Genomic DNA, 15,115 nt, shown 5'->3' with positions numbered 1-15,115 from the left:
GATTATGAGAAAAAACGCCAATTGTCTAAGCCACGAAAGTAGGGAATAGAACTATGAGTAAACCCAGATTCTTTTATTTCCTTCTTTTTTTCCTTTTTTATATCCTCTGTTGTGACAATTTCCAAACCGATACGTCGTGCCCCCATTACCCTCTGGAGGAGTTTGGTGAGTGACATTGTAGCCTTCTTTCCCTAGTACAGTATTTCATGATTTCTTTTTAAAGTCAACTTTTAATCTTTTAAATAAGTTCTTTAATTTTGATCTAATTTATAAATCTTACTTTGATGGACAGACTCTAGGATGGACTAAATGATCTCTCCCTCCAGGGATTCATACTCTTGCATAATCCTCTTCCCTAGGACTTGTTTGCAAACACTAGAAGCAATCAAAGGGGATGAGATATTACCTCTTTGACTATGTTACATTATATAAAACTGTCTTGCCGGCAGACTCACTCTAGAGACTCTTCTTTTTGCTTTAAGTCTCAGCCATGTTGGGAGTGCCCACATGTCAAGGAACTGTAGGAAGCTTCTAGGCGTTGCAGTTGGCCTCCAGCAAACAGCCAGCAGGAAGTCAGACACTCATTCCTTAGCCAAAAGGAAATGAATTCTGCCACGAATCTGAGTTATCTTGGAAGTGCATGCTCCCTAGTCAGGCCTTAAGATAAAAGTAAAGCTCCGCTGGCTACTCCTTGGTTGCATCTTTGTGCGGCCTAAGCAAAGGACCCAGCTAATCTACGCCTGAACTCCTGACTCATGGAAATGGAAGGTGATATATTTTCATTGGTTTAAGCTCCTAAATTTGTGGTAAGTTTTTACGCAACAATAGATAACTAATACCATAAAATATGGTATTCTGATACATTAAAATGCAACCTCATCAGTGAATGTTTGGTGTACCATTAATGAAGCAAACTGACAATCCTTTGTCTAACTCAAATACACCAGCAGGTGCTTGCCAGCAGGTCAGGCGAATATAACCAACAATATGCTCTGTCTGACTGACTGAAACAGATTTGAAGTTTTGAGTAAATTATTTTTGCCCAACTCGTAAACATAATTGAATCAATTTAGTAAAAATTAAGTCAACAAGATGCTCTACCAGCACAATTCCAAGTATTTAGTCTAACAAAAATTACAGTGACCTAATCTCATGAGTCTCTTTAAGAGGCTATGTTTTCCCAAAAAACCTTTTTTTTTTAATACACAGAGGGCTTCCTCTTTAGAATTTCCTCTCTCTCCTCTATATCCCTACTTAACAATATCACATAATAATAAGAGTAATAAGAAGAAGCATGTCTGTAATATTTTACATAAATTTTACTCCTGTCATTTATTCATCATGTCATTAAACATATATTTAGAGTATCCTATGTATACATTCAATGATAGGATTTTTTTAAAGGATATTAATTTTTTAAAGATTTTATTTATTTAATTGACACAGAGAAAGAGAGCACAGGTAGGCAGAGGCAGAGGGAGAAGCAGGCTCCCTGCTGAGCAGGGAACCTGATGCAGGGCTCAATCCCAGGACCCTGGGATCATGACCTGAGCCAAAGGCAGACACTTAACCATCTGAGCCACCCAGTGCCTTTCAATGATAGGATGTTAAAATGGACAAGAGACCATCTTTCTTGTGCACATTGCATACTTCATTTTCACTTCACAACAACTATGTGAACTGTTGATATTAATAGGAAAAGAAATTTGACTCTATCTGTAACTTGAATCTTAATGCTCTAACTGCAAATCCAATTTTTACTTTTATCCACTAAAAGGAAATGGCTTGCTTCTCCTTTTAATAATCTAAAATGAACTTTATTGATGTTTCCTCAATGCACCAAACTTATTTTTGCATCTTGTTATCATCAGAATTACATCTTGTATTCATTTTCTTTTTTTTTTTTTACCATATCTGGGCCTTACAGGATACAATCTCACTTTGCCTTGTTTATTACTATATTCTCAGAGCTACAAGAGTTCCTAGCACATAGTAGATATGTAATAAATACTTTATACAAATAAATACGAATACATTGTTTATTAGAGCAAAAGGATCACACCACTAAATGGAAAGAAATAGAGCCCTCTGGCTTTATTTTAAGAACTGTCTTTGACTTCAAGACGTCTCTCTGCTCTTCAACATGTGCATTTAACTAGTATTGCTAGGAATGTGACAATAAGAGATACAAGGTAGCTGGTAAGTTATATGACATAACTTAGTCTTTAAAAAAACTTCTAAAAATACTTTATTAAAAATTCTTTTATTTTTTAGAGCAGTTTTAGGTTCACAGAAAAATGGGGCAGGACAAGATTTCCCATATACTCCCGCCCCCACACAGGCACAGCCTCTCCCATTATCGACATCCTCCACCAGAGTGGGACATTTATTACAGTTGCTGAACCTGCATTAACGCATCATAATCACCCAAAGTCCATAATTTACATTAGGCATCACACTTGGCATTGTGTATTCTCTGCATTAGAATAAGTGTATAATAACTTGTATCCATCATTATAGTATCATTTAGAGTAGTTTCACTGCTCTGAAAATCCTCTGTGCTCTGCCTCTTCATCCCTCCCTCTCTCCTATTCTCAGCAACAACTGAACTTTTTACTATCTCCAAAGTCTTGCCTTTTCCAGAATGTCATATAGTATTGTACAGTATGTACAGTATGCAGACTTCTCAAACTGGTTTATACAGTATTGTCAGTATGCAGACGTCTCAGACTGGCTTCTTTCACTTGGCAATGCAGTCACCTTTGAAGCTGAAAAAGAATTAATATGGTTTACAAACAAACCACAAAACTTTGGATGCTATGAAGATACAAAGCAACAGGAAGAATGGGCATCTTTAGTGCTACCCCTTCCCAAGTGTGTCTTTTCCCCTAAAAGTCTTCCTGGGAGAGTGAAGTAGATCTAGGTCGAGATTGGAATAAGGTCTGGAATGTCTGGAATATGCTTGTTTATTGTTTTGTTTCTGTGATATCTATATATATTTCTTTATATATATACTTTATATATATAATTTCTATATATAAATGATATATATATGCCATTTGGAAGCTACCATTTGGAGCAAACAGCTTTGTCCCACCTGTTACATATCCTGTGAGAAGATGAGGCTGCAGAATCCATCTGCACCTGCCTCTAGGCCAGGGTAAGGGTCAGTGAGAGAGAAGAGGCTCTGCCCTACTTCTCCAAAACCTCATTCCTTAATCTGGGAGCTGCACAGAACCATACAGCTTGCACACCCACTTGGTGTCAAGTAAAAGGAAGATGAAGGAAATTGCTATGAAAATCCCAGATGGGATAACTTGTTCTTTGGCTACCACAAGACCTTTCTATCTATTTTAAAGTCGGCCTCAGTTGAAACATCTGTGAAATGGGAAAAAAAGCACTTATCTCTCAGTTTTTGTGAGCATGAAATGTGTGAATATACTCAAAGTGTGTAGAAGAGTGCTTGGTTTTTGCTTAGCTTATGTTAGTATTATTATTTCTTTAGATATTACTTTGTTAGTTATTATTTTCTTAAATAGCAGTTTTCTTTACCAGATGTAATAGGAGCTAGAATACAATCTACCGTCTGATAAGAGTAAGAGAGTTACAGATTTAGAGAATATTTGTATTTCTAAAGACGATGTGGACTAGAGGTGGGGTTGACTTTCCGTTAAGGAAGCAATAAGCCTGGCCGGGGTCTTCTCCGCAGTGAAAGCCACGCCTAGATAGCACTGAAGTCTGATTTTTTGGGATTCCTAAGACTCATGATTAAAGATGATTTGCATAGGAAAATTTGCAAAGTAATTACATTTCTGATATATTTTTAGTTAAGCTAGGTGTGTTAAAATATATATTTATTAATACACTTTTTATCCCTGAGGACACTTAGAAAATTAAAACAATCTTCTCCTGTAAGTACCATTTTAAAATAAAAAATTTCTATGACAGAAAAAACAGAATTTTTGTTAACTCAGCATCACTTAGTAAATTTCTACTCATGTGCAGAATTTCTCCTGAACCACAGTGCATGGTGTATTTTCTGTTAGTTTATTTGAACAAGGATTGTTTTATTGTTATAAATATGTGACTTTCTTGACAAAACTGTTTCTCATTTGTCTGAAATGAAAAAAATATTGAAACCTTTTTTTCCCCCTCTATAACAGGTAGGGTCAACAACAAGAGGTATTGTAAGGAATGGTTTTAACTATGAAATAAATTATAGTTACATACCAAGGCTGTTTGGATTTTTCTCTGATTAAGGAGCATAAAGCTAGTACTTCTGAATAAAACATGCCATCAGACTACCAACATCTAGACTGTCATTTCCCAATTTCCCATAAATGATTGCTAAAAAAGGATACAGAAACACAAAAACAAGCACTGCTGCTAAAAACTAATGAAAAAGATTTTCATTATTTGAAGCTTTGGTAGGAAAAAATTAAGAAACACAAGCATGAAACACAGACACTTGGTCTTAAGAACTGAAACCAGCCTAACGGCCACCCAAATTACAGTGGAGAGTTGGGCTAGCCTGGCCTGTCATTTGTCCTCAACGCTGGGCTCTAGGGGCCACACAGCCAAGGAAACTAAGCATCCGCCACCCTTCTCAACAACAGCAGTCTTCTGAGCAAGGCAGAGAGTCATGCCTGCTCCTTCCACCTTGCCCCACCTGTGCCTCTCTCTCTCTAAATCCAAACAGAAACAGAAATACCCAGGAAAAGGGCATGGCAATAATTGGTTGCATTTTGAATAGCAAAATTTAGATAAAAGGACCATTGCCTGGGAATAGATATTGACAGCACTTGAAATCCATGCACCCTCTAGGCTTTCATGCCACATAGTATAGCAAAACAAGTCCATTTTTGTTTTTTTTGTGTGTGTGTGCTTTTGTGTTTGTTTGTTTGTATTTGCAAAACAAGTCCATTTTTAAGCACAGACCAGGACTTAGTAATCAAGAAGATTCCATCTGTACAGAGCCATCTTCCATGAAATCTTAAAAGACACCAAAAAATTGCATTAGATCCTGTGCAAAACGGGCTCCATTCTGAGTAAAGATTGGCATACTGCTAAGGTTGAAAGCAAGTTTTTCCTGTGAATCAGCAATTTTTCTCCTAGGTACATACTGTTAGAAATGTATGCACGTGTGTACTGCAAGATATATACATAAATGTTTTTTATAGCTTTATTTTTAATAGTCAAGACTGGAAACAGCCCAGATAACCATTGTTAGTAGAAAGCATAAATAAGTTTTGTTGTATTTATACAATAATATAACAGTGAAAAAAATTGTACTGCAAATACCTGGAAATTAGGGGTGATTTCACACCCATAATATAACAGGAAAGAAGCCAGACACAAAAGTTTATTCAGTATATATTGGCATTAACACAAAGTTTGAAAACAGAACTAAAATATAATGTTTAAGGATATGTCCCTTGGTAATAAAACGGCTAATCAATATCTTGGTTAATGTTGCCATATATGTATTAAAATAAAATATAATACTCGTAATCTTAAAATTATACAGAACCTATACAATTTTTTTAAAATTTATTTATTTATTTTTTGGGGGGGCGGGGAGAGAAGGAGCACAGGGGGCAGAGACAGAAGGAGAGGAAGAGAGAGAAAATCTCAAGCAAACGCCCTGCTGAGCGTGGAGCCCAATGCGGGGCTTGATCTCAAGACCCTGAGATCATGACCTGAGCTGGAATGAAGAGTCAGAGGCTTAACTGACTAAGCCACCCAGGCACCCCTATACAAGATATTTTAAACATAATTCAGAAGAGATTTCCAAATTTTTCCATGCTTCTCTATTACCATTTTGATAACTATTTTTCACTTTGCCTGGTGAAACTCATCATTAATAATTTAGAATTCATAGAATAATTAGATAATAAATTAGAATTCTAGTTAATATAGTTTGATTGTGAACACATTTACTCAGAAACAAAATCTGTGAATAATGCTCAAGGTCACTTATTGTAAAAACCAAAAAATGTTTATTTTATTTGATAGTAAGGCAGTTGTTTCTCTGGGAGAGTTGAACATTTGTTTTTACTTAGACTTAGAACAATGGGTAACAGTAACTGACAGGGTTCCACTTTCAGTCCACTCTGCTTTTAAAATATGAAAAGCACATAAAATCAATTAAAAACTATCTTATTTTCTTATATTTTTCCTACCAACCAATCATTTACTTCTAGGTCTTCTCACTGAAGGACTTTTGCCTTCACCTGGGATTAAATATGTTATTAGGACCATAAGACTCAGATGACCCTCAATAATGGACTGGAGTGGGTGGTATACTTTAAGCAAAGGAAAACACAGAAGAAAATTTGTATATGATTTTGTTTTAGCCCAATCCCTGTTTAAATTAATATGGAGATGTCTGGAGGCCATGGGTCACAGGTATAAAACAAAGGGCACACCATGGCTATCGCAGTTCTGCTATAATTTTGTGATTATTTATCTTAACCTGTTATAATTTTATTTGTTTTAAATATTGGAGGGGAGAGGATGAGAAATGAAAACACAATTTCTTCTTGGCCTTATATCCTTGAGGTCAGCCTTACCTAGATACACAGGATTATGGATATTGCATTCCTTCCTTTCTTCCTCCCACAAATATTTATTGATGCCTACTATGTATCTGATTCTGGGTTAGATGTCTGGAATACTCAGAGACAAAACAATAAAAAAACCTTACCTTGGTACAGTTTTTGTTCTAGTAGGATAAAGCAGACAGTAAACAAAGGAATTTTTTTTTTAGTATTATATAACATGGTAGAAGTTAGTGAGTGCTAAGGAAAATAGACTGGAAAAGTGGGCTAGGAGTGGAGGGTCTCCAGGAGAGGAGTTACATGATGTCATTTATAATGTGGAGGATCACTCAGGTGTCTCAGCTGTCAGGCCAGGTAAATCTTGCAAGGCAGGAATTTGGTAGAAAATTGGCCAGTCTATAAAAAAAATAGCTTGGATAGATGGTCACAGTAAGGTGAAGTACCTTAAAGCAATCTTGATGAGCAAGATTAGTCTTGGTAAGTAAGCTGTTTTAGTTGGCTCACAGTTTTATATCCTGTGAACAAGTATTTCTTGGAGCAAGCAGCTCAGGAATTATTGTTTGATTTAGAGTTGCTGAACATAGGTTTAGAAAATATTATCTATTCTAAGTATTATTTAATATTGGAAGCAATGTTGGCTTCAGTACTTATGTTAAGCCTTCGTGCCTTTATTTTTGAAATGGAAGTTGTAAGTATTAAATAAGATCAAACATGTAAGGCACTTATGTCTGAGCTTGATGCTGAATAAATACTCAACATATGCTAGCTGATATTATTTTTATAGGACCTTATTGAATAAAACATACACATTTTGATGCCAGCATCAGAGCACCAGTTTCTGGTATCAGACTGCCTAATTTCAAATTCTGGAACATCACTTGCTAGCTTGTCTCCTATTATAGACCTCAAACTTTCTTTAATCATCTTTCCATATCTCATAACTGGAATATAAAACAAAACAATATTTTTTTGCTATTGGATTGCCAGTATCCAAACCAAAGTGACTTGAAACCAAAATGTATGTGCTTGTCTAACCTACATTATTAACGATCATTGCTTTATTTGCAGAATGACATGAATTACATAGCATCCAGTGGACTTCTATTCAAAGATGGCAAAAAACGGATTGATTACATCCTGGTTTACAGGAAGTCAAATATACAATATGACAGAAGAAACACATTTGAAAAGAACCTCAGAGCAGAAGGCCTGATGTTGGAAAAGGAGGTAGGTGCTTTAATAACACTAGTTATGTGATATAATGGGCTAGAAGGGACATAATCTCATGTTTTAGCATGGGAAGTGTATATAGCACACGTCTCTATAAAATGTATAGTTGTTTTCTCCCAAATGTAAAAGAAATACGTACATACAGTCCCACTTAAGTGTGTATTCCTTTTTTACTTATATATTTCCGTAAATTTAAATATTTTTCAAAGGGCATAACTATTTTTACAATTTCACAAATTGAAGAAGAAATGATTATACCTATATAAAGTATAAAATCTACAAAAAGAAAAATGCTGAAAGAAAAGAGTGCCAAGTCGTTAATGTCTGAATTTCAATATTGGAACTATAAATGAATTCCTTCTCAATCTTTTTTTTTTCTAAAACTCTTATTTTTTTTCAGACCTTATTTTTTTAGGGCCATTTTAGGATCACAGCAAAACTGAGAGGAAGGTACAGAGATTTCCCATATAGCTCCTTCCCCCAAATATTATCCCCCATTATCAATATCTCTGTACCAGAGTGGTACCTTTGTTACAAATGATGAACCTACACGGACTCATTATTATCATCCAGAGTCCAGTACTGTTCACTCTTGATGTTGTACATGATATGGGTTTGGGCAAATGTACAATAACACAAATAACATGTATCTACCCTATAGTATCATGCAAGTATTTTCACTGCCCTAAAAATCCTATGTGTTCTGCCTGTGTATCTCTCTGCCACCCTCAACTCCTGGCAACCACTGATCTTCTTACTGTCTCCATAGTTTTACCTTTTCCAGAATGTCGTATAGTGGAATCGTAGAGTTTGTAGCCTTTTCAGGCTTGGCGTCTTTCGCTGAGTCATATGCACTTAAGCTTGCTCCATGTCTTTTCATGGATTTATAGATAACTTCATTTTAGTGCTGAATACTATTTCATTATCTAGATGTACCACAGTTTGTTTATTCACTTACCTACTGAAGGACATCGTTGTGGCTTCCAGGTTTTGATAGTTGTGAATAAAGCTGCTTTAAACGTCCTTGTGCAGGTTTTTGTGTGGGCATAAGTTTTCAACTTCTTTGGGTAAATACCAAGGAGTGAATTGCTGGATCATGTGGTAAGAGTATGTTCATTTTTGTAAGAAACCTTCAAACTGTCTTCCCAAATGGATATACCATTTTGAAATCCCACCAGCAATGAATGTGTTTCTGTTGCTCCAATTTCTCACCAGCACTTGCTGTTGCCAGTATTCTAGATATTGGCCATTCTAGTAGGTGGATAGAGGTAACTCATTTTTTAATTTGCATTTTCCTGACACATGATGTAGAGCATCTTTTCATGTGTTTATTTGCCATCTATATATCTTGTTTGGTGGGGTATCTGTTAAGGCCCTTGAGTTGTTTGTTTTCTTATTGTTGAGTTTTAAGAATTCTTTATATATTTTGGAATAACAGTTCTTTATCAGATGTGTCTTTTGCAAATATTTCCTTTCAGTCTGTTGCTTGTTTTCTCATTTCTTTTGACACTGTCTCTTACAGATCAGAAGTTTTTAATTTTAAGCAAGTCCAGATTATCAATTTCTTTTCATGGACTGTACTCTTGGTGTTATATTTTTAAAAGCACCCTCAAGTCATATAAATTGTCTCTTATTTTGTCTTTTGAGAGTTGTATAGTTTTGTGTTTTACATTTAGGTCTTGATCTATTTTTAGCTAATTATCATGAAGGGTGTAAGGTCTGTGTCTAGCTTTATTTAGTTAGTTAGTTTTTACATGTGGATGTCCAGTTGTTCCAGCATCATGTGTTTAAAAAACTGTTTTTGCTCCATTGTTTGACCTTTGATCCTTTGCAAAAGATCAGTTGACTTTCATAAGTCAAGTTGATATTTACGTGGGTCTATTTCTAGGCTCACTATTCTGTTCCATTTATCTACCTGTCTATGTATTCACTAATACCTCTACTGCAGCTTTATAGTAAGTCTTGAAGTCAGGTAATGCCAATTCTCCAAATTTGTTCTTCTCCTTCAAAATTGTATTGGTTATTCTGTGCCTTTTTCTTATCCATAATCTTTGTCCAGTATCCACAAAATAACTTGTTGAAATATTGATTGCCATTGCACTAAATCTATAGATCAAGTTGAGAAGAACTGACATCTTGACAATATTGAGTCTTCCTATCCATGAACATGAAATCTCTCTCCATTTGGTTCTTCTTTGATCTCATTAAGTAGAATTTTGTAGTTGTCTTCATATAGAATAGATCTTGTACATGTTTTCTTAGACTTATACCTAAGTAATTAGATCTTTGTGGTGCTAATGTAAATTGTACTGTGTTCTTAATTTCAAATTCCACTGTTCATTGCTGAAAGAAAGCAATTAACTTTTGTATATTAATCTTTTATCTTAAAAAATCCTGTTGTAATTGTTTATTAGTTACAGGATTTGTTTTTGTTGTTATTGTAGATTTGTTTGAAATTTTTACATTCTATGTCATCTATGTCATCTGAGAACACAAGAGTTTTCTTTATTCCTCCCCAATCTGTGTACCATTTTTGTTCTTTTTATACCACACTGTATTTGCCAGTGCTTCCAGTATAATGTTGAAAAGGAGCGGTTCCTGATCTTAGTAGGAAAGCTTCTCGTTTCTTACCATTAAGTATGTTAGCTGTAGGTGTTTTGTAACTATTCTGTATCAAGTTGAGGAAGTTCAACTCTATTGCTAGTTTACTTAGAGTTTTTAATCATGAATGGGTGTTGGATTTTGTCAAATGCTTTTTATGCATCTATTAATATGACCACATGATTTTTCCTTTTCAACCTGTTGATATGATGGATCACATCAGTTGATTTTCCCAAATGTTGAAACAGCCTTGCATACTTAACACAGATCCCAACTGGTTGTGGTATATAATTCTTTTTACACATTGTTAAATTCTATTCCCTGATATTTTGTTAAAATTTTTTGCATGTTTGTTCATGACAGATATTGGTCTGTAGTTTTGTTTTTGTTTTTTTTCTTGGAGTGCCTTTGTATGATTTTGGTAATACATAGTGCTAGCCTCATAGAAGAGTTAAGAAGTTTCCCCTCCACTTCTATACTCTGAAAGACATTATAGAAAAGTGGCACAATTTCTTTCTTAAATGTTTGGTAGAAACCATCAGTGTACCTATCTGGGAGTGGTGCTTTTTATTTGGAAAGTTATTAATTAATGATTCAGTTTCTTTAATAAGATATAGACCTATTCAGATTGTGTACTTTTTGTATGTGAGTTTTGACAGATTGTGTCTTTAAAGAAACTGGCCTATTTCATCTAAGTTATCATATGTTAGCATAGAATTAACCATAGTATTCCTTTATTAACCTTTTAATTTCCATGGGATCTATACGCAAGTCCTCTCTTTCATTTCAGATACTGGTAATTTGCATCTTCTCTCTGTTTTTCTTAGTAGGCTGTCTAGAGGCTTATTGATTTATTGATCTATTCAGAGAACAAAAAGTTTCATCAATTTTTCTGTTGTCTTTTTCTATTTTCAATTTTACTGGTTTATGCACTAAATCTTTTTTTATTGAAGTATTGTTGACATAATGTTATAGTATGTTCTACTACTTGTTCTTCTACTTATTTTGAATTTAATTTGTTCTTTTTTTTCTAGTTTCTTAAGGTAGCAACTGAGATTATTGACTTTAAATCTTTCTTCTTTTTTTAATACATGCAGTCAATGCTATAAATTTACCCCTAAGCACAGCTTTCACTGTATTTAAAGTTTAAATAGTTTAAATTTTGATAAGTTGTGTCTTCGTTTTCACATAGTACAAAAATATTTTTTTCTCTGGGGATTTCATCTTTGCCCTATGTGTCATTTGGAAGTGTGTTATTAATCTACATATATTCTGAGATTTTCCAGTTGTCTTTCTGTAATTGATTTCTAGTTTAATTGCACCGCAGTCTGAGAGCAGACACTGTAATATGATTTCTTTTCCTTTAAATTTGTTAAGATGTGTTTTATGGCCCAGAATATAATCTATCTTCTTGAATCATCCATGTGAATTTTAGAAAAATTTGTATTCTGTTGTAAATGAAGTAATTTATAGATGTCAATTGTATCTACTTGATCAATGGTGTTGTTGAGTTCAACTATTTCCTTACCAGTTTTCTGCCTGTTGGGTCTATTTCTGATAGAGGAGTGTTGAAGTCTCCATCTGTGATAGTGGATTCATTTCTTTCTTCTTGCAGTTCTATCAGTTTTTGTCTCACACAGTTCGACATTCTTATTAGGTGCATACACATTAAAGATTATTATGTCTTCTTGGAGAATTGGTTCCTTTATCTTATGTGGTGCCCTTCTTTATCCCTGACAACTTTTTCCTTGAATGCTTTTTTAAAAGTGCTCTTTAAAGAATGTTATTTTTTCTAGTGAAACAGTAAAACTATCAACGCTCATTAGAAAAATAGGAGATAAATAGAAAGGAGATAAAAGTATATCTTTTCATACACCTTTTATCAAAACAGAAACAAAAACCTCTTGCTATTTTAGTTAAACCTCTAAGGTCTTAAAAAACACACATTAGGCCACCAGCATTGCCGCCATGGACCTAGACCTGTGAATATCTCTGAGGAAATTACTATTCTGCAGGGGGGCTTTTTGCTCATGGAACAGCTGTTCCACCCCAAAGCACTGACGGAATTGAAAAAGTCTGACTGGGAACGTGTTGGGCAGCCCATTGTGGAGGCCCTAAGGGAGCTCTCCTCTGCCACAGCATGCTCCCAGCCCTTTGCCTGGAAGAAGAAAGCTCTGATCATCCTCTGGGCGAAGGCTCTTCAGCCCTACCCCGTCACCCCTTCAGATGCTGACACTTGGTGGCAGGAAGATGTGTTTTTCTCAGTAGGCAGCATGATCCCTACCATCAATCACACGGTCTTTTTTGAGCTGCTCAAGTCGCTAGAAGCTTCTGGACTCTTTATCCAGCTCTTGATGGCCCTGCCAACCACTATCTGCCCTGCAGAACTAGAGAGCATTTTGGAGCACATGTCTGTTGACACGTCTTCAAAGGATGTGGTCTTTTTCCTCAGTGTCTGGTGGGAAATGATGAAGCACAAAGGCAATCAGCAGGACCCCCTGCTCTCCCAGTTTAGAACAATGGCCCATAAGTATTTGTCCTCTTCAGATGAGTTCTCCCACCCTCCAAAGAGGTTTAAGTCAGACCCAGATGTGTGTCCCACTATGCCCCTGTTGGCCATGCTGCTCACTGGGCTGAAGCAAATCCAAAATAGAATCCCATGCCCAGGAATGAAATGCTGTGCATTAGCCAACTTGGCAGACATGCTGATGGTGTTTGCCCTGATAGAGGACGACCCCCAGGAAGTATCTGTAACCATGTATCTGGACAAACTGGCCACAGTGATCTCTGTGTGGAATTCGGACACCCAGAACCCATATCACCAACAAGCACTGGCAGAGAAGGTAAAGGAGGCCAAACGGGACATCAGCCTGACCTCCCTGGCCAAGCTTCCAAGCGAGACGATTTTCACTGGGTTTGAGTTCATGTGCAGCCTGCTGTGGGAGTGGACACCTGGATCAAGTCCCTGTCTTGGCTTCACTGGAAGCTGGAGCAGCTTGACTGGACGGTGCACCTGAGAATGAAGAACCTCTTTGAGGGCCACTTCAAGTGTGAGGTGCCAGCCATGCTTTTTGAGATCTGTAAGCTTTCTGAGGACAAAGTGGACCTCCCAAGCCAACCCTGGGTATGGTCCAGGCACAGTGCTTCTTGCCTGGATGGAGTGCTGCTACATCTCCAGCAACATCTCTGAGCAGATGCTGTCCCTCTTGGTGGTAGTTGTGGGCAACCCTGAGGAGGTCAGATTGTTCAGCAAGGGCTTTCTGGTGGCCCTGGTACAAGTCATACCTTGGTGCAGCCCCCAAGAGTGGCAGTACCTTTACCAGTTGACCAAGAGACTGTTGGAGAAACAACTTTCTGCATGTCCTGTATAGCCTGGAATATATTCAGTTTGTTCCTCTGCTCAACCTAAAGCCCTTTGCCCAGGAGCTCCAGCTCTCCATAATCTTCCCGAGAGCTTTCCAGTTTCTCTGCAGCCAGAGTTGTAATTGGCTTTCTATGGAAGGCTGGAGCCATGTAGTCAAACTTCTCTGTAACAGTCTGACCAATCTTCTGGATTCCATTAGGTTGAGACAGTCAGTTGGCCCTTGGGCTCAAGGACAGGACCTGACCCAGGACACCCTGTTTTTTTATACCCAGGTATTCTGTCATGTTCTGCACATTATGGCCATGCTCCACCAAGAGGTGTGTGAACCGCTCTATGTTTTGGCCTTGGAAATCCTCACCTGCTACAAAACCCTGAGCAAGACCAACCCTTCTGGTAGTTCCTTGCTCCAGAGGGTAAATGAGCAGCACTTCTTGAAGTCCATCGCTGAGAACATTAGCCCTGAGGAACAGCGCCAAACCCTGCTGCAGAAGATCAGTAACTTCTGATCTTTGTACTTCAGAGAATGCTGGGCCCCGACTTAGTGGGGTCTATAGGGGCTTGAGCTGAGAAACACGAGCTTTTCGGTTATGTGAATTTGTACACAAGCTAAAAAAGTATATGGCAATAACTGTAAAGAAAATAGTTTCTTAGGTGTTTGTAACATACAAATTATAAAATTCTTGTTTGAGTTTCAAAAAAAACCCACACACATTAAATACGTATTTTTCACATTACAGAAAGTAAAAAATCTAATGTGAAAAATTTAAAGTATAAAAATGAACAAAATAAGAAGTCAAAATTTACATCTGCTGTCTCCCAAATCATGTCCTTTTGTTTATTAATATCCCTGTTAATACCTTGATTTTATTCTGCTAGATGTCCCTCAAGATATTTTCTATGTATATATAAATATGTACACATTTTTTAGAAAAAAGTCATTTTATATATACTATTCTGCTACTCAAATCTGTCATTTAATAATACATTATGAATATCTTAAATTGTCATTATATTTTGATCCAACTCATCTTTTTTACGAGGTGTATAGTATTACAACTTGGGGATTTAATCAGCCATTCCCTTATTCAGAGAAGAATTTTAAATTAAGTATTTGAGGGGTCCCTAAATTACTATGTGTGTGATTCAACTACTTTTCTAAAAAATGAGACAGACAAGGTGAAAAAATGTTGATGATTTCTTTGATTAAATATCTAGATAATTTGCTAGTAAATGCTATCAGTGGAATAAAGTGCTCACGGGTACTTACATATGGTATTGGAGCCCCACCCCTCTTTTTTTCCACAGGAGAGCTCCTGTGATTAGTCTTCTAAGAAACACACATTAGGAAATACTGAATTAT

The 15,115-nt window shown here is 36.4% G+C and overlaps 1 protein-coding gene and 1 pseudogene across 3 annotated transcripts in view; both read left to right on the top strand.

The window, feature by feature from the left end:
• Positions 1 to 15,115, top strand: part of ANO3 (anoctamin 3) — a 429,391-nt gene that overhangs the window by 295,843 nt on the left and 118,433 nt on the right. For all 3 annotated transcript variants that reach the window (XM_088017428.1, XM_028117691.1, XM_088017429.1), the window contains one exon: positions 7,629 to 7,787. In XM_088017428.1, coding sequence (XP_087873554.1) covers positions 7,629 to 7,787 — 159 coding nt within the window. The remainder of the gene's footprint in view (positions 1 to 7,628; positions 7,788 to 15,115) is intronic.
• On the top strand, positions 8,331 to 14,261 carry LOC148162622 (gem-associated protein 4 pseudogene; annotated as a pseudogene).

Source organism: Eumetopias jubatus, unplaced genomic scaffold, assembly GCF_037043125.1.
Source record: "Eumetopias jubatus isolate StellerSeaLion01/CBP00866 unplaced genomic scaffold, mEumJub1_p1.0 scaffold_13, whole genome shotgun sequence".
NCBI lineage: Eukaryota > Metazoa > Chordata > Mammalia > Carnivora > Otariidae > Eumetopias > Eumetopias jubatus.
Note: the sequence above shows the minus strand (reverse complement) of the source record. Positions and strands in the feature narration are given on the sequence as shown.